Genomic DNA, 19,124 nt, shown 5'->3' on the forward strand with positions numbered 1-19,124 from the left:
AAATGCATACAAGCTTGAAGGCATCACGCATGAAAAGGAGAGACTGTTTCTGCTGGAGGAACCAGCGGCCTTTTATCACCGGCCTAGGCTTCCAGCACCTCCTCAACGAGTCCTCCCGTGTCAGATCTCTTCTTCCAACTTATCTTTTATACTGGGTGTTGGCAAACTTTTTCTGTAAGGGACCAAATAGTACCTGTTGTAGACTTTGAGGGTTGTATGTGATCTCCATCACGTATTCTTTGTCTTTACTTTTTTACAATCCTTTGAAAATGTAAAGAACCATTCTTAGCTTAGTGAGCTATACAGAAAAAAGCCACAGGCCAGATCTGGCCCATCAACCATAGTTTGTGAGCTACCGCTTTAAACCTCTGCCAGAGTTACCCTCCTCAAACGCACCTCTGGTCATATCACTTCCTTATCCACTTCCTGGTAACTGGCTCTGGACTGCCCAGTACAATTCACACATTTTAGCCTGGTATCCAAAGCCCTCACACACTGGTCCTGCCATTCTGTCTGAATGCATGCCAGGATACTCTTGGGCCCTTGTGCTTTTTCATTTTACACTTTGTCCTCTGTTTTCTCTACACCTTTTAAAATCTTAGCCATTTTCCAGGACCAGTATAAGAGCTATCTTTCAAGTAAAGCCTTCTCTTCCCCAGAAGTGTATTTTTTTCTGCTCAGAACTCTGCCTTGTGTCGGATATTTGTCACTTCCCTTTTAGTTTATAAGGCAGAGGGTACTATCTGGAGTGACATTGTCTTTATTACATAGGATGCTTAGCATAGTGCCAAACCCATTGTAGGTTCTCCATAAATATTTGTTGAGTGGAATGTGATTGTGGGGGGGGGGAGGAAGTATAAGAAAGGATGAGAAGAATCTTGTTAATAACAAGTTTTCAACAATAACATGGTCCTGGCGACTACAGTTCAAGAACACTGTACAGCAAAGCTCTGTTGCATTTTTATCCCTATGGATTTAACATTCTGTGGACTTTCTCTGGTGGAGAATATAATTGGAATATTCACATAACAGTTTAATTGGTGTGTGGTAGATGATATTCAGTGTACAAGCTAATCTCTGCTATTCTTTTTTTTATGATAGTCTAAAGAAAAGTTGATTAACAGCTTAAAGGAAGGATCTGGTTTTGAAGGCCTAGATAGCAGTACTGCAAATAGCATGGAACTAGAAGAACTTCGGCATGAGAAGGAGATGCAAAGGGAAGAAATACAGAAACTGATGGGTCAGATACATCAGCTGAGATCTGAATTACAGGTAAGATACATTACTGTTCAGCTTCATAGGCAGATATTAGTAGCTTGAGACATGATGGATTCTGTATTTTGGGGGAAGGGTATTGGTGAAATAATGTGTGAAACTTTGGGAATATTAGTTACCATGTAGAAGTGAATCTAAAGCAATAGGTTTCTTGTCCATTGATTGACTTAAAGTTATAGGAATAAGAAAGATAGGTAACCAGCTTCATTCATTCAGCAAATACTTACCAGCTATTTGCCATGTGCCAGGCATCTTCTAGGCTTAGAGCTATAACAGAGAACCAGGTAATCTTCATATTTATGGACCTAACATTCTAGTGGTTAAAAACAAATTAGATTTGGGCTTGTTTCTAAAACTAGGGTATTGTCTAATACTAGAATGGGCTTAGGGATGATCTTTTATAGTTTCATGCGTAATCTTATAATTTATAGTTTTCATAATTAATATATTTAATCGAAAGGTAAAATTGGGCCACTTATTTATCTTAAACATGGGGTCTTTGACATAAGAGGGGTCTCTGAGGATGGGAAAGATAAAAATGTGGGGTAATGAGCCTTCTGTTCTTAAAAAAAAAAAAAAAAAAAAAACCCTCTGCCAAGAATACTTATCCATGCATTAACTTAGGAAATTATTGATTTGTAAGATGTACATGAACAGTAGTGGCAAGTGTGGAAGTTGTGAGTGTGGGCTGGCTTGTCTGGGATATGGGTTTGACTGTCAGATCTAGATGCAGATCCTGTATCCTGGCTTTGGCGCTTAGTAGATGTGTTACCTTACACCAGGTACCACATCTCACTGAGCCTTAGTTGTCTCATCTGTAGGTTGCAGATGGGAACAAGTTTCTCTTGAGAATAAGGGATACTATGTATAAAGGGCCTAGCATTGTTCCTGACACATAATAGCCTCAGTAAATAGTAGCTGCTATTATTTCTGGGTTTTTTTCTTACTGTCCTTTAAAGTGTAGGATCTTTTTCCTCTAAATAATTTTGAATTCCAAAGACTTAAGTCCCATGAATTTGAAATTGAATAAATGCTAAACTTTTTCCTACCTATTCCGTGTCTTTTGTGTGAGATTATGAAAAATATGATTTGTTTTACTTTAATATCTCATCCCTACCCCAGCATCATTGATGACATTGACACATTTTCCTATCCTTTCTCAAGAAGTTTATGAAATTGATAATAAGGACTGTAGGATTAGGTCTGGCAAAATGGAAGAATTGTTAATTATAGCAGCTGTCATTTGCTGAGCACTTCACGTGCCAAAGCCCTCGACATATGTCCTTTCATTTATTCTGTACCAGAACCCCGTGAGGGAGATGATGCATTCTCATTTTACAGTTTGAAGAAATTTAGGTGCAGAGAAGGAAAGTAACTTGCCATGACTCGTAAAGTAGCAGAGCCAGGATTAGAACCCAGTCTGTCTGATTCCAGGACACGTATCCTTAACCACTGCGCTTACTGCCTGTCTCTTGAGAATTCATCGGATTTAGTCAAATTGATAACAAAGATTAGTCTACTTTCTACTCACCCTGAAAATGGTAGGGAAAAATAATTTAACTTATTGCTGTTTTCCACTAAGTCCACAAAGTTGTGTGAATTTAGAGTATTTTACTGTGGTTATCTGGGAGTATCATTAATCTGTCAGTTCTTTCAAACAATATGCGAAGTGCCAGAGTTTGTGGAGATGAGTATATAACACAATGTACCAAAAGATAAAAAGCAAAGTTAAGATGCCAGTTTTTGTTTCGTGTAGTACTGTATGAATGGACTTGTGCTTATTAACCCACAGAAGGAAAATACAGAAACCCAGAGCAATGTTCTTTGCCACTAGTGGATTTCACAGATATCTAGGAGCTGGTTTTTGAGTTTGAATAAGTGAGAATAGTGACACCAAGTGAAGAAGTTAGAGTGAGAAATATGGGAAGATGTGAAAACATAACAGTAATAGAGCTAAAAAAGAAATATACTAACCTCAGGTGATATGAGAGAAAAGTTATTTTTACTGTATGTTACTGTATGTTGATACCCACACATGTGCAAAAACTAATTATAACCTGCAATTTCAGGGGACTAAGGCAGGAAGTCCTTTTTGATGTTACATTTCTATTCTTGAAATTGTTGCTTTTGAATAGAGAGATACATCTCCCAGTGAGCCGCTGTCTGCTCACAGTCATTAAACCAAATGATTTCTGCTGCAGCAACCTGTTCATCTCTCTCACCATTTGCCATGTTATATAAGGAGGTGCCAGTTTTTGTGCTCCGTTTAGTCTGCGTCTGTGTCTCATTCATCTTTATCCCTCCAGTGCCTGCTGAGCCCTGTTCACAGCACATAATGATCACTCAGTAAATACTGAACTGAACAGTTCATTATTGCTTTCACATGTATGGTTCATCTTTTTAGGATATGGAGGCTCAGCAGGTTAGTGAAGCAGAATCAGCAAGAGAACAATTACAGGATCTGCAAGACCAAATAGCTGGGCAAAAAGCAGCTAAACAGGAACTAGAGGCAGAATTGGACCGACAGAAGCAGGTAAGGATTTTAGATGGATGATTACCTAGGAAGACTGTCCACTAGCGGTCATATGAGGAGACTTCTAGTAAAGCAGCTTACTGAAATTCTTAAGAGGATGAGCTCAGAGGTCCCTCCTACCTTATTACTAACCCACCCTCCTCGTTGTTTGTTTGTTTTAACAGGTGAAATATAGCGACACAAAATGATTTTGAGACTTGCTTAATATCACACAGCTAATGAGAGAATAGAATAGAATCCAGGATTCCTGTCCCAGAACCCAGAATTCTTTCTACTGCTCTGTCTGTATTTTATTGTATCTCCTTGTCAGAGTGTGTATTTTAGAACACTTGAAAACATCAGTTGATTTTTGTATTTTATCAGATTTTTACTTTCTAGAAACAGTAGTAACTTTTATTTAATAGAAATATAAATACAACATTAGTGCCATAATAGACTGCTTTTTCTGTTTTGAGAAAAAATGCTTATAACAGACTTTACTTAACAAATCATGTTTAAAATTATATTTCATTATTCAATTAGCAGTTGTCTGCTCTCCAAGCCAAATTATTTTACTTCAATGTACTTCTATGTTAGTTTCAGTACTAACACAGTTAAACATGTTTACAGTCACATTTTCACAATAAGAATCTATATTTAATATTCGTAACATCTATAATTTACTGAGTAACAACATTGTTATAGGTACTTAGTATACATTATCTTATTTCATCTTCACAATAAAATCACTATTCTCTTCATTTTACAAAAGGGAAAGCTTTGTATATTTCTCAGTGCATCACTTATAACGTTTCCAGCTTTGCATATTTATATTCTTTGAAGATTTTTTTCATTAGGATTTATCATTTCTGAAACTGGTTCTATTTTCAGGGAAGTGTTTGTTTTTATTATGACAGTGATTTCCTGAGTAGTAAGAGAAAAATTCACCGAGTAACAACCTGTAGGGTACATCATAGGCTATGTTAGATAATTTGGTTGTAAGATTAGCTCTCCTTTCAGAAATTGCATTTTAATTTATTTAAGGAGCCAGTATATATTAAAAGGCAAGAATTTGATGTTCTTGATGCTTAGTGAGATAACTTTCATTTTATTATGGCCGATGGTTTTACACATCCACTTGCAGTGCCCTTTTCTAAAATGAGGGAATTAAGTAGAGGAAAGTGGAGCTGAATGTAGCTCTAGGCTATTTATTTAGTAATCAGATGTTCTGGATGGGAAGTACTTAATCTTGGGATTAAATAGTCCTTTAAGTAATTTAAGTAAATTTCAGCCTTAAATTTTATGCTAGCCTAGAGCTTAAAAGAAACTGGGCAAACCTTCTTGTAAATTATGATTCCCCTACCTAACCTAATTAGCTTCCTCATTTTCTCTTTTCTCACTTATCTCAGTTTTTTTAGTCTGTGAAGTGAGCAGGTTGAACTAAATGTCTAAAGTAGTCTCTGGCAGTTTGATTCCATATCACGTTACTTCTTCATACAGCTCCCTTTACTTTGCACCGTTAAGCATAATGCTTTTGAAGATACTTAATGATTTACTCTTTCTTTCCTGGCATTGCTTTACTCTATTTCTCACCTGACTCTTACTGATCCTGTCCATCGTACAAACTAGTTTGGTGCAGTTGTTAGTGAATTTGGAGGTATTTCTTTTTTTCCTCTCTCTGTGTTTCATCAGTGATGGAGCAAAACAGGTGCAAGATATTGCCTGAAAAAAGTAAGCCCGTGAAAAGCTGCCCAAAATCATCAGGGACATGCAAATTGAAACCACAGTGAGATATCACTACATGCCCACTATAATAGCCACACTTACAGAGACTGACAGTACCAAATGTTGGAAAGGATGTGGAAGAACTGGAACTCTCTCATATTCCTGTAGGAATGCAAAATGGTACAGGTATTTTGAAAAGCATTCAGAGAACAGTTTGGCAGGTTTTATTCCTTCATGCTAGGCATACACTTATCATATGATCCAGCAGTTCTGTTCCTACATTTTTCTACCCAAGAAAAATGAAAACATGACCAATAAAGACTTGTGCTCTGGGACTTCCCTGGTGGCACAGTGGTTAAGAATCCGCCTACCAGTGCAGGGGACTCGGGTTCAAGCCCTGGTCCAGGAAGATCCCACATGCCGCAGAGCAGCTAAGCCCATGCACCACAACTACTGAGCCTGAGCTCTAGAGCCCGTGAGCCACAACTACTGAAGCCCGTGCACCTAGAACCCGTGCTCTGCAACAAGAAAAGCCACTGCATTGAGAAGCCCACACACTGCAACGAAGAGTAGCCCCCATTCGCCGCCACTAGAGAAAAGCCCACACGCAGCAATGAAGACCCAACGCAGCCAAAAAATAAATAGATAAATAAATAAATTTATTTAAAAAAAAAAAGACTTGTGCTTAGATAGTCATCATATACAAATTGATACATCATGCTGAAGTATTAACTTTTCATCAGATTCCTTGAAGTCTGTTCATTTACTCACTCAGTATACACGCAGCACTTATTGATCAAGTGCCTACCTTGTGTCAAGCATTGTTTCAGGTACTGGAGATGACATAGGGAGCACTGACTTAGCTTTTGTTTATTTGTGCCTCACTTTGTAGGAATTCCACTACATGGAAGAAGATCTGTATCGAACAAAGAACACATTGCAGAGCAGAATTAAAGATCGAGAAGATGAAATTCAAAAACTCAGGAATCAGGTATGAAGCAGCATTCACAACTTGGGCAAAGATACCATTGTAAAACTACATTTTTTTAGAGATACAATAAGACTTTCTTTTCCTGTATCTTCACTTGATCCTATTGTTGGAGTAGTGAGGTAAGTTATTTTCAATGTGATATAGAATTTTCATCAAATGCCATTTGAGTCTGCATTTGCTGTATTGTAGGGCTTGCTGCTTATACAGGTTTCTTGTAACCAGTTACCCAAGGAGATGTGAGTTACTCCAGAATTTCATACCATCTAACTTCAGTGGTAGTTTTGCTGATTGCCAGTTTTACAGTTGTGTTTTCCTAAGAAAAATCCAACGATACATTTTCTTATTAATAGATCTTTCATTAGAGTCACTAAGACCTTTTTATAACTGAAAATGTGAAACATAGAAAATAACATGTGCCTACCACTCAGATTTGCCAGTCTTTATCATTAACTGACAAAATCGTGCATTCACTTACCCTGTCATTATACACTGTCCTTTGCTCTCTTATATTCACATGATTGACTTAATAAATAATGAACTTATTGATCATTTAAATAATTTGCATAAAGATTGACTAGTTCATTTTTCAGTTAGGTGATGACTTTGTTTGAACATGAAAAGTCAAATAATTTAATCTTTTAAGTTCTTAGACTTCTTAGTAGTCCATAATTTAAAATGTTTAAAAACTTTAAATTTTTATAAGAGTTAGGGACAGCTAACTGATTTTGAGTGTTTCCTTCTCCTTCCCTTTCCTACATTTGTGAAATGATTACAAATGGTAAGATGACTTGGTAACAGAAAATTAAAGAAAAGAAAGGAACATAAACCATCAATCAGTTTAATGCTTAGGTAAACATTCCAATATTTAAAAAATTTTTTTTGAGTATGTACTATGTCTAAGATATTGTGGTGTTTTTGTTAATCGAGAATTAACCATAGGAGGTTATCTCTGAAAGATTTTTCATCTAAGTAAGAAGGAAGTTGTACAATTTAAAAAGATATCAACCCCTTAATACACTGCAAACAAAACAAAACAAAACCCCACTCAATTAGTGAGTTAAGATATATACTGAATGAACAATAAAAAATGCTGTTTCTGCTTATCTTATTACCTTTGGGCCTCCTCAGAGAAAAACATCTTGGTTAAAAAATTACATTGCATGGGAGTTCCCTGGTGGTCCAGTGGTTAGGAGTCTGCCTTCCAGTGCAGGGGACGTAGGTTCGATCCCTGGCCAGGGAACTAGGATCCCACATGCTGCGGGGCAGCTGGGCCCGTGTGCTGCAACTGGTGAGCCTGCGTGCTCTAGAGCCTGCACACCACAAACTAGAGAGAAGTCTGTGCCACCGCAACGGAGAGCCCGCTTGCCACAACAAAAGATCCCACATGCTACAAAGACCCAATGCAACCAAATAAATTAAAAAAAAAAAAAAATTACATTGCAATTTGACTATTTTTTCATTCTTTGAAAACAATTTTATGGGACTAGATAAAGACTTGTGGAAAAAGATGAACCTTGATCTTTATCCCCTAATTAGACTTGTAAAATTAACAAAAATTGATTTGGAATGAAGCTAGGCGTAAGCTACAAAGCTCCTACAAGAAAGTGTAGGGAAATCTTTTGCAATTTGGGAGAAGACAGATTTCTTAGGACACAAAAAGCACTAACCATAGAGGGAAAAAGTGATAAAATTGGACTTCATCAAAATTAAAAATTTTTGCTCGTCAGGAGACTCCATTACAAAAATGAAGAGAGGTCAGCAACAGACTGGGAGGAGCTAGTTACAATGCATAGCACAGCTGGCAAAGGGTTTGTGACCAGGATAGGGACTCTTACTGAAACTAAAGAGATGCACAACTAATTTTTTTTTAATGGACAAAAGACTTGGGTAGACAGTTCACAAAAGAAGATTATGAATAGCCAGATAAGCACATGAATAGGTGCTCAAAATCATTAGTCGTCAGGGAAATGCACATTAAAACCTCAGGGAGATACAGCACTCCACACCCACTAGACTGGCAGAAAGTGGAAAGATTGGCAATACCACGCATTGAGGATGTGGTGCAGTTGGACCTGTCATACTCTGCTGGTGGAAGGGTACAGTGGTACAGCCACTTTGGAAAACTGGCTGTTTCTGATAAGGTTAACAACATACATCTAACCTATAACCTCAGATATTTACTCAGTATAAGTGAAGCCATATGTCCACAAAAAGACTTGTACAGGAATATTTGTAGTGGCTTTGTTCATAAACAGCCCAAACTGGAAACAACTGAAATGTCTGTCAGCAAGTACGTAGGGGCTTCCTTGGTGGCACAGTTGTTAAGAATCCACCTGCCAATGCAGGGGACACAGGTTCGAGCCCTGGTCTGGGAGGATACCACATGCTGCGGAGCAGCTAAGCCCGTGTGCCACAACTGCTGAGCCTGCATGCCACAACTACTGAAGCCCGCGCTCCTAGAGCCCGTGCTCCGCAATATGAGAAGCCACCGCAATGAGAAGCCCACGCACAACAAAGAGTAGCCCCCGCTCGCCACAACTAGAGAAAGCCCGTGCACAGCAACAAAGACCCAACGCAGCCAAAGATAGATTAATTAATTAATTAATTTTTTAAAAAAAAGTACATGGATAAACACATTACATACTACTCAGCGATAAAAAGAAACAAACTACTGATACAACAACATGGATAAATCTTTGTTTTTTATTTTTTTAGTTTTCTTAAAAATAAATTTTATTTTTGGCTGCATTGGTTCTTTGTTGCTGCATGTGGGCTTTTCTCTAGCTGCGGCGAGCAGGGGCTACTCTTCGTTGCGGTGCACGGGCTTCTCTTTGTGATGGCTTCTCGTTGTGGAGCATGGGCTGTAGGCCCGCGGGCGTCAATAGTTGTGGCACGCGGGCTTCAGTAGTTGTGGTGCGCAGGCTCAGTAGTTGTGACTCGCAGGCTCTAGAGTGCAGGCTCAGTAGCTGTGGTGCACGGGCTTAGTTGCTCTGCAGCATGTGGGATCTTCCTGGGCTCGAACCCATGTCTCCTGCATTGGCAGGCGGATTCTTAACCACTGCGCCACCAGAGAAGCCCCGGATAAATCTTTTTAAAAAGCCACACACAAAAGTGATCATACCGTATGATTCCATTTATAGGAAATTCAAGAAAAGGCAAAACTAAATTCTGGTTATAGAAAGCAGAGCAGTGTTGTCTGGGAGTGATGGAAATATTTTGTGTTTTGATCTGGGTGTTGGTTGCACAGTTAATACGTTTGTCGAATCTCATTTTATACTTAAGATCTGGGTATTTCACTGAATGTAAATTTTACCTCAACTAAAAAATATCGAAGTGTGGAGTAAGTAGATTGGGGATCACAGTACAATCTTAAAATTGAGCATTCCTTTTTTATAGTAAGTAAATCTTAGTTTATACTCAATATAATTCCATTTCATAGTTACTTATTGTAGACCTAGCCCTGCAATTAATTTGTGGGAGTGCTGTAAGCGGTTTAGAAGGAAGGAAGCTTGATGGATGGTAACTAGACTTATTGTGTCAATCCTTTCACAGTGTATACAAATTTCAAATCATTAAGCTGTATACCTGAAACTAAAAGTCAGCTATACCTCAGTGTAGTTTGTAGTTTGCCCTAGGTTGTAGCTAAGAAGTGGCAGAGCTGGGGTTTTCAACTTAGATCAGTCTCTCAGCCTCTTTTCCAGACTGTGTTGATGCAGACAGTGATTCTTGCCCTCACAGAGCTGACTGGCAGTTTCATTGAGGAGGCAAAATTGTTATCATAGTGAAGCTAAATGCCAAGATAGTCAGTAGGAGTCTAAAAGAAGGCTGAGATCAGCTCGGGCTGGAGTACTTGGAAAGAGCTTCAAGGAAGAGACTTTGAAGGGAGGCAGAGCCTGGAGAAGAGAGGGGGACTGGGTTTGCCCAAAAGGGAAAATTTGAACAGCAGAGCAGAGGCCAAATGGGAGCAGAGGAAGATGATACAGGTGAGAGCAAATAGAAGATGGAATGAAGTTGTTAAGGAGCAACTGTCAGCCAGACCCTACTAGGAAAATGTTCCTTTCATATCCCAAAGTGCCATGTGCAAAAGGCACTCTTATCCTCACAGGTGAGCAAACAGATTGGGGGAAGTGTAGCAACTTGTCCAAGGTCAGGTAGCTAGGAAATTGCAGTGCAGAGATGGTGGTTTTTGCAGTGCACCACAACTGTTGACTGATGGAGGGTTTTGCATCCAGGTTGAGAAGCTTGAACTGTGTCCCGTGTACCAGTGCTTTCAAATGTTTTTGACTGTGATGACATAGCAAGAAATAAAATTTAAGTCATGTCTCTATACTCACACACACTTACACGTATAAAACCAAAACAAGTTTCACAAAAGAATACTCTCACACACTATATGCTGTGCTCTCTATGTACTATTCTGTTCTGTTTTTTAAATGGCAACTGTGACCCACCAAATTGATTTCATGGCCCACTAATACAGTTTGAAAATCGCTTCTGTAGATGGTGAAAGAATCGTAGAGTTTTGAGAAATCACTTAATGCCACGGTTTACCTGTGGGAATGTAGTAACGTGGTTTCTGTGTTGTATGCCTTTCATTTTATGTAGTAGTCTTATGAATACTTTGCCTTTCAGCTTACGAATAAAACTTTAAGCAATAGCAGTCAGTCTGAGTTAGAAAACCGACTCCATCAGCTGACAGAGACTCTCATCCAGAAGCAGACCATGCTGGAGAGTCTCAGCACAGAGAAGAATTCTCTCGTCTTCCAGCTGGAGCGCCTTGAGCAGCAAATGAACTCCGCCGCTGGAAGCAGTAGTAATGGGTCTTCTATTAACATGTCTGGAGTTGACGGTGGCGAAGGTAAAAAAAAAAAAAAAAAGGGAATCTCAAAAGAATATTTCATTGCCTTAATTTTCAACGTTGCTAATTCAAACATGATTTGAAAAGTTACAAAAGTTACGAAAGACCATTTTTGTTTAAAAAGAAGCTTTATCTAACAAAGCAGCCACTTTTCTCGAGGCCTGGGCTATGCACTGTTTGATATGATCGTTAATGAACTGGACAGTGGGCTGATTACTATCCCTCCTCACTGGTTTCGAACCTGGAGAAGGCGGCCCAGGACACTTAACAGGGTGGGGAGGACAAATAATTCAGTTGAGAGGGGCTTTCAGGAATCTTAAAGTAAGACTTGCTTTAATAACCATAATTATGAATATTAAAGTTAATACATAGTCACATGAGTATATCCGTGCTCTATAATTTTAATGGAGAAATGTATAGATTCTCAAAATACATGATCAAGAAGAATATTGAAGGTTTTAGCATAAGGTTCAAGAGATCAGGTTTTTAGTCTTAGAACTTCATAACTACTTTGACTACAAAGTAGTCATTCAACAAATCTTAGTTCTTTGGCTTTAAATTTTTAGAACTTTTTTTCAAATAACATGTTATTTTATATATTTTTTTAATAACACAGTTTCACTATAAAAAGAAATGCAAAAAAAAAGGAAATTAAAATCACCTGATAATCTATTGCCCTCAGGTAACATTTTGGAACATCTTTGTCCAGAATTTTTTCCTATATATGTTTGCAGTACTTGTTTTATTGATTTTTAATTTTTTTCATATAAATATATTTTAGTACATTTCATACAGTAATGTATATATTGCTTTATAGAAATTGATCACATGAAAATACTGTAATTTGTTTAATCAGTTCCTTATTGTTGGAGATTGATAAGTGATCAGAAATGGAATTGTTGGGTCAATAAGTACACACATTTTTTTTTTTTTTTTTTTTTACTCGACAGCAAAGTGGAGAATTGGTTGACTAATCCAGGAATATGGATGTGTGTCCGTGAGCAAGTGTGTGTGTTTGTTGTGTGTGCTTGTGTGTTATGTGTTGTACATGTTGGGTGAGTATGTATTTTGAAGGGGGAAGGAGTGGCAAGATTAAAAATGTTAATTTGAAAATAAAAGTTCTTGAATATCTAAATCACAGTAATGATTCATATTAATTAATTTTGCCAAGTAGTCAATTTACTTTTTGTTTGGCTTATATATCTATAGTTCTCTGGATTTTCGTTTAAAAATGCACCTGTATTGATAAACAGCTTCTGCCACTCTGCATTGATTTAAAGGAGCAGTGATTATATTCTGTCACATAGATAGACATTTTTGGACCAGACATGATGTGCATTCATTAACAGCTCATTTATTTACCATTATAAGTTTGGCATAAGTGAATTTTCCAGATAACCAACATTAAACCCACAAAGTTTTAATTTTAACCATTTTAATAGAAAGGTCTTCACTTTCCATCTTTTTTTTTTTTTTTTTTTTGCGGTACGCGGGCCTCTCACTGCTGTGGCCTCTCCCGCTGCGGAGCACAGACTCCGGACATGCGGGCTCAGCGGCCATGGCTCACGGGCCCAGCCGCTCCGCGGCATGCGGGATCTTCCCGGACCGGGGCACGAACCCGCGTCCCCTGCATCGGCAGGCGGGCTCTCAACCACTGCGCCACCAGGGAAGCCCAATAAGTACACACATTTAAAGGCTTTTGATTCTTGTTCCCAAAATCAGCAAATAATTATTAAGTGCCCACTCAGTATCAGGTGCTGTTGCAGAGATACAGCGGTCAACAAAAGAGGCCAGACTCTCTGCCCCATAGATCTCACATTCTGGTGTCGTGGGGCAATACAGGGGAGGAGACAGGCAGTAAACAAGTGGTATGAGCTGGAGATATGTGCTACAGAGGGCAATGGAGCAGAGAAAGATGTGCAGGGTGCCACCTGTGAGGAGGGTATAATAATTTAAACAGGGTAGTCAAGGAAGACCTTGTTGAAAAGGTGGCATTATATTAAAGTCCCAAAGGAAGTCAGGTAGTAGACTGTGAAGAGATCTACAGAAAAAGTGTTCCAAGCAGAGAGAAGTGCAAAGGCCCTGAGGCAGGAGTATAGCTGGCATATTGCAGGAGACCAGTGCAGCTGGAGTAGACTGAATGAGGGGCCAGAACTTGGAGGAGGCTGTTTAGGTCTGTAGAAGGACTTTTACTCTGAATGAAGTCAGAAGGATAGAAGGGTCTTGAGAGGGGTAACTGAGCTGACCTGTATATTTTAACAAGATGTCTCTGGCTGCTGTGTTAAGAGTAGACTGCAGAGAGCTAAGCACTGAAGCAGGGAGACCAGGGAGGGGCATGGTATTAACCCATGTAAGACATGCTGGTGACTCAGACCAGAGTGGGGATGGAGGGGGTGGGTTCAGGATTTATTTTAAAGGAAAGCGGATGGAAGGATGGAATTTGCAGGCAGATCAGATGTGGAGTTTGAGAGAAAGGAGTTAAAGGTTTTTGGAAAAGTGGAGTTGTGTATTGAGATGGGGAAAACTGCAGGAAGAGAAGGTTGGCAGCAAGGACAGGCAATCAGGATAACAGTGTGCGGTGTGCTAAGTTGAGATGTCTACTAGACATCCAGATGGAAATGAAAGGGTGATGGACGAGCCTGGAGTTGGAGGTGGGCTGGGCTGGAGATGCAAATTTGGGAGTTACCAGCTTTGTAGAAAGGGTGTGTGGCCTCACTCCTGCTGGCCCAGGAAGAAAGTGCCCATTAATGCTGCCTCTCACCAATACTTGGTAAACTCTGATTTTTGCTAATTTCATAGGAAAATAATTTTCTTAGTTTTTAAATTTTGATTTTTGCTGGTGTGGAAGTTTACATATTTAAACTGTCTTTTTTAAACTGGCACTTTAAACTGTCTTTTTTAAACTGTCTTTTTTAAATGTTTTCACCTTTGGTTATTGCTTAAAAGTTGACCTTGAGAATTTCTTCCATATGTAACATAAGGTTTATTCAACTATAATTTTGTTAGAAAGTTGACTTTGCTGTCTGTACGTTAATTACTTATTTTCTTGTTTAAACAGGCACACGTCTGCGAAGCGTTCCTGTTCTTTTTAATGACACAGAAACTAATCTGGCAGGAATGTATGGAAAAGTCCGCAAAGCTGCTAGTTCAATTGACCAGTTTAGGTAAGCAGTGCCAGCACCAATGAGTGATGGACCATGTTTTTGTAACATTCTCCAGTGATTTCAGTCATAGTGAGTCCTGTCCAGCAGAGCTGATATTGATTGATTGACTGCGCCATGCGGCTTGCGGGATTAGTTTCCTCACCAGGGATTGAACCAGGCCCCCTGCAGTAGAAGCGCGGAGTCCTAACCACTGGGCCACCAGGGAATTCCCAAGCTGATTTTTTTAAAAAATACTTATTTATTTATTTGGCAGCACCAGGTCTTAGTTGCGGCACGCGGGATCTTCGTTGCAGCATACGGGATGTTTAGTTGCGGCACGTGGGATCTTTTTTAGTTGTGGCATGCAGGATCTAGTTCCCTGACCAGGGATTAAACCCGGGCCCCCTGCCTTGGGAGCCCGGAGTCTCAACCACTGGACCGCCAGGGAAGTCCCCCGAGCTGATATTTCAGTGTCATGAAATTGCTTTAAGAAGTCTGCCAGTGCCTGTATTTTGTTGAAGGTGTTTAACTCTGATCATTTCTCTTCTTTCTGTAATAAACTGTTTGAAAACTCATTAAATTTCATTGAGAAAGCCTCTATCATGTAAATGCATCCATTTGAATGTTTTATCTCCTTCATCATATGATTAGAATAAAAGATGCCACTATATATAAATGAATAGTACTTATTTTCATATATATTTTATATATACTATATAAATAACAATTTACATATATGTTATATATATAAATAAAACTTTTTATACTAGTAGTCATCCACCTTATAAAGAAAATGTTTTACCAGTATATGTGTATAGCCTTGATAAAGTTCATATCTAAATAACCTACTAAACTCTCTTGCCTTTTAGTTTTTATAATTAAACATAGTTTAAATGAATTGTTGCCTAACAGAGCAATCTCTTCTTACCTTTTTGTGTCAGAATAGAGCTATGGTATTAAAAATGAGGAGGATTTACTAATTTGGATTCCTGAAGCCATGAGCCTTGGATGCCATAGTCACTGTCTCCGCACTATTGAGCACATCTATTTCAACTATTAATTTATTCAACATACATATTAATTTTTAGAGAACATATGTGCAAGGCAAGGCATTGTGCTAGGGGTAGTGAAAGAAGCAGAAGGGCATAGAAGAAAGGTGTATCTGTACGTGTATCCGTCTTAGGGAAAAAATGTTGCAGAAAGGCATAGTAATAGGTCTGGACATCGTAATACTTCCCACTCTTACTTAAAGTGTTTACTTGAGTTTCTGTAGTTGGGAGCCTTTTAGAAGTATGTGTCCATGCTAAAGCTCCCAGATTAGCTATTTACAGGTTCATTCCAACTAGACTCTTTTTTCCTATTCATGTGTTCACACTTACCTTTGGTTCCTAAAAGAAAAATGATTGCTAGAGGGACCAAGTTTGCCTTCTACAGTTGTAGCTGAAGAATTAAGAGGAATAGCTTGTGCTAAAAGCTTAACAGTCAATCCCCAAATAATGATAAAAGTATTTGTTCACTGCTATGATATTTTATATGGTTATTTCAAGTAATCATTTAACAATCTACTATAAAACAGAAATAATCTGTCTTTTGTGGTAGCCACATAAATAGTTTAAATGAGTAAAGTCTTAAAAAACATGATGAGATATTACCACAGGAACATGTTTTGAGTGTAACTCTGTCCTCTCTCTCCACCCCTACCACTTGCACAGCATCCGTCTGGGAATTTTTCTCCGAAGATACCCCATAGCACGAGTTTTTGTAATTATATATATGGTAAGTAAACTTGTTTGCAAAAACAGTGCTGCATTTGATTTTTAACTAGTTTTTTTCAGCTGCTGATCTTTTTTTTTTTTTTTTAACAATTTTATTGATTGATTGATTGGCTGTGTTAGGTCTTCGTTGCAGCGCGCAGACTTCTCACTGTGGTGGCTTCTCTTGTTGCGGAGCACGGGCTCTAGAGCACGCAGGCTTCAGTAGATGCTGCGCGTGAGCTCAGTAGTTGTGGCTCGTGGGCTCTAGAGCGCAGGCTCATCAGTTGTGGCTCATGGGCTTAGCCGCTCCGCGGCATGCGGGATCCTCCCGGACCAGGGCCCGAACCCGTGTCCCCCGCATCGGCAGGCAGACTCCCAACCACTGCGCCACCAGGGAAGCCCTGCCGATCTTTTTGACTAAACTTTTAGCAATCAATTTTGAAAGAAAATAGAACTCATTTTTGGTAATTAAGATTTTTTCTTAAAGTATGCAAGTAATGTTGATAATTCATTATGTCTAAAAAATAAATTGCTTAAAGGCTTTTCCGACAATAAGACTAACTGTAGTGCAGTTTAATGATTACCTTTATTTCTAAGCCCCTCCAGTGATACAATACAAAACAATTGATTTCATTTTTATCTTGAAGTAAAGTTTAATTATTTCCATGTGTTTTGCTTTATTTCCTAAAGGGATCTCAGAGTTGATGTATTTTCTTTTCTAGATGTCTTAGCTCTAATAAAATGGTTACCATAGTTTGGGTTGCCGTGTCATATCTTGTGTGAGCCTAAAAAGCCCACTGACTGTTCTGAGTGGGGATGTCTAAAAGTAGTTGAACTTGAATTAAGACGGGCAGTTTTCTTGAGAAGAAATAAAAGCATACTTAGAAATTTCCTTGTGAGCCACTAGAGGGAAGAGTTACTCCTTTAAACAGAAAGGTTTTAAGGTGAGGGGGATGGGGAGAGCGAAAGAAAAAAAAATTGAATGGCATCAGAAAGGATTCAGAACATGCCCACATCTGGGTGGGGAGATTATGAGGAACACAGGCACCCTCTGTCAGCATGAGATGCGATGTTGCACTTCTTGTGTGCGAGGCACTTCGTGATGGAACCTCATCATGTCAGCACCACCATGAGGGAGTTAGTGGAAATGTATCACTGCAGGTCCTGTTCTGGACCCTAAATCGACCTCTGAAAGCTGATACATTATCCCTGTCGAGAATGTCTTCCCATCTCCTCTTCACCAAATCATGGGTAAACCCTCTTTTAAAACACCAACCACAACTCTGTTCTAAAAAGCCTTTCCAGCCAACTTCATGTATACCTAGCAGTTTTAATCAGGCCATCTACTCTGCATTGTAATCCCCTGATGGGTCAGTTACGTGTACGTGTGCATGTTGTGAATGTGTCCAAGACTTTGCCCCTCTCAACTGAGAATGCTGTAGGTATTGTAGCTCTTCATTACCTTCCGTTGCACTTTTTGGCTCATTTGACTATACAGTTGTTTCTTCCTTGTTTATCCAGTAAACACATACTGCGCGTCTGCACTGTTGCAGACACACTAGCCAGAGACAAATGAGACATAGCTCCTGCCCTCAGTGCACTGCACAGTGGGCCTTTAGGGAGGATTGATTTATTGGCTAATCCATAAATTGTTTTTTCTTTCTTCAGGCTTTGCTTCACCTCTGGGTCATGATTGTTCTGTTGACTTACACACCAGAAATGCACCATGACCAACCACATGGCAAATGAACTGAGCCTGGTTGTTTTGGTGATTGGTCGTCTCTCTCCACTTTTGGGGTCTGCAGAAGGGTCACTTGCCTGAAATTCCTGAGAAGGGTACACAAGATTATTTTATCACTACAAGCTTTTAACTTTTTAAGTTATTATACAAGTACTCTGCTACCAAAATCTTCCTCTCATTTCCTTCAAATGGTAAGAGTTTCTAAAAACAAAAATAATCTAACGAGCTCAGCTCTTGCTTTTTCTGAGGTCAGGGGCTCAGTGTATATATGCATACACACGGAGATGCTGGGGGTGTCTGCCTCTGTACAGACCGTCCTGTATTTTAGGTGACACTCATTATGGGTTATAATCAGGGAAACTAATTGTATTTAGTGATATAAATAAAATGTTTTCTTTTTGATAATTCAGTCTGCTTTGTATTTTCACATACTTAACTTCGCAAATGTAGATTTACTTTTTACATTGTTAAATGCTTGATTGGTATAAATCTTTCTATAAATACGTAAGTAAAATTTACTGTGCATTTTTCTTTTAAGAATAATGATTTTTCACTCCCATTTAAACAAGACCTTTCCAGATCAGCGTTCACGAGCAGAGCCAGAAATCAGAGCCAGTGCCACTTGTAATTGCATTAGTGGTGTGTGCGCTTCTTTTCCTCCCCCTCCCACCCCATGTGCTGTTTTCCTTTAATTCTTATTCGTTCATCCATTGTCTTCCTTCACCTCTTTTCCTTTTCTCTAGCCTATACCTTGGGTGGGCTCAGGACATCCATAGCCCCTCTGGTAGCACTTAGGAATCAAATTTGGTTTAACACCCTTTGTGTTTTTAAAATACTCCAAGGCAGAGACGATATAGAGTTATTCTTTGAAAAGGGACATTTTCTTTGCCTTAAGTCCAGTATAATGTCTCTTTTGGCTTTCCTTGTCATCTACATGTCTGAATTCTCATTTTGTCCATGCCGGGCACTGGCAGTCTCTCTTCATATATAATTGGCATATGTAGCTCCTGGGATGGGCAAAGGGCATAGTCCTTCCTGTCAGGCATGCCTTTGCAGTAGCTTGCTGGTGCCTAACAGAAAACCTGACCAAGTTTCTACTCTTAATGATATTTATACTATGACTTT

The 19,124-nt window shown here is 39.0% G+C and overlaps 1 protein-coding gene across 1 annotated transcript in view; it reads left to right on the forward strand.

Annotated features, from left to right (window-relative positions):
* The window catches only part of GOLGA5 (golgin A5), a 35,489-nt gene extending 16,955 nt beyond the window's left edge, over positions 1-18,534 (forward strand). The window contains exons 7-13 of the mRNA XM_007454719.1: positions 1,102-1,272; positions 3,680-3,808; positions 6,405-6,503; positions 11,136-11,361; positions 14,420-14,525; positions 16,217-16,280; positions 17,927-18,534. Coding sequence (XP_007454781.1) covers positions 1,102-1,272; positions 3,680-3,808; positions 6,405-6,503; positions 11,136-11,361; positions 14,420-14,525; positions 16,217-16,280; positions 17,927-18,007 — 876 coding nt within the window. The 3' untranslated portion in view covers positions 18,008-18,534. The remainder of the gene's footprint in view (positions 1-1,101; positions 1,273-3,679; positions 3,809-6,404; positions 6,504-11,135; positions 11,362-14,419; positions 14,526-16,216; positions 16,281-17,926) is intronic.
* The last annotated feature ends 590 nt before the right edge of the window (positions 18,535-19,124 follow it).

The sequence above is a fragment of the Lipotes vexillifer genome, unplaced genomic scaffold (assembly GCF_000442215.2).
Source record: "Lipotes vexillifer unplaced genomic scaffold, Lipotes_vexillifer_v1.1 scaffold1126, whole genome shotgun sequence".
NCBI classification, from domain to species: Eukaryota; Metazoa; Chordata; class Mammalia; order Artiodactyla; family Lipotidae; genus Lipotes; species Lipotes vexillifer.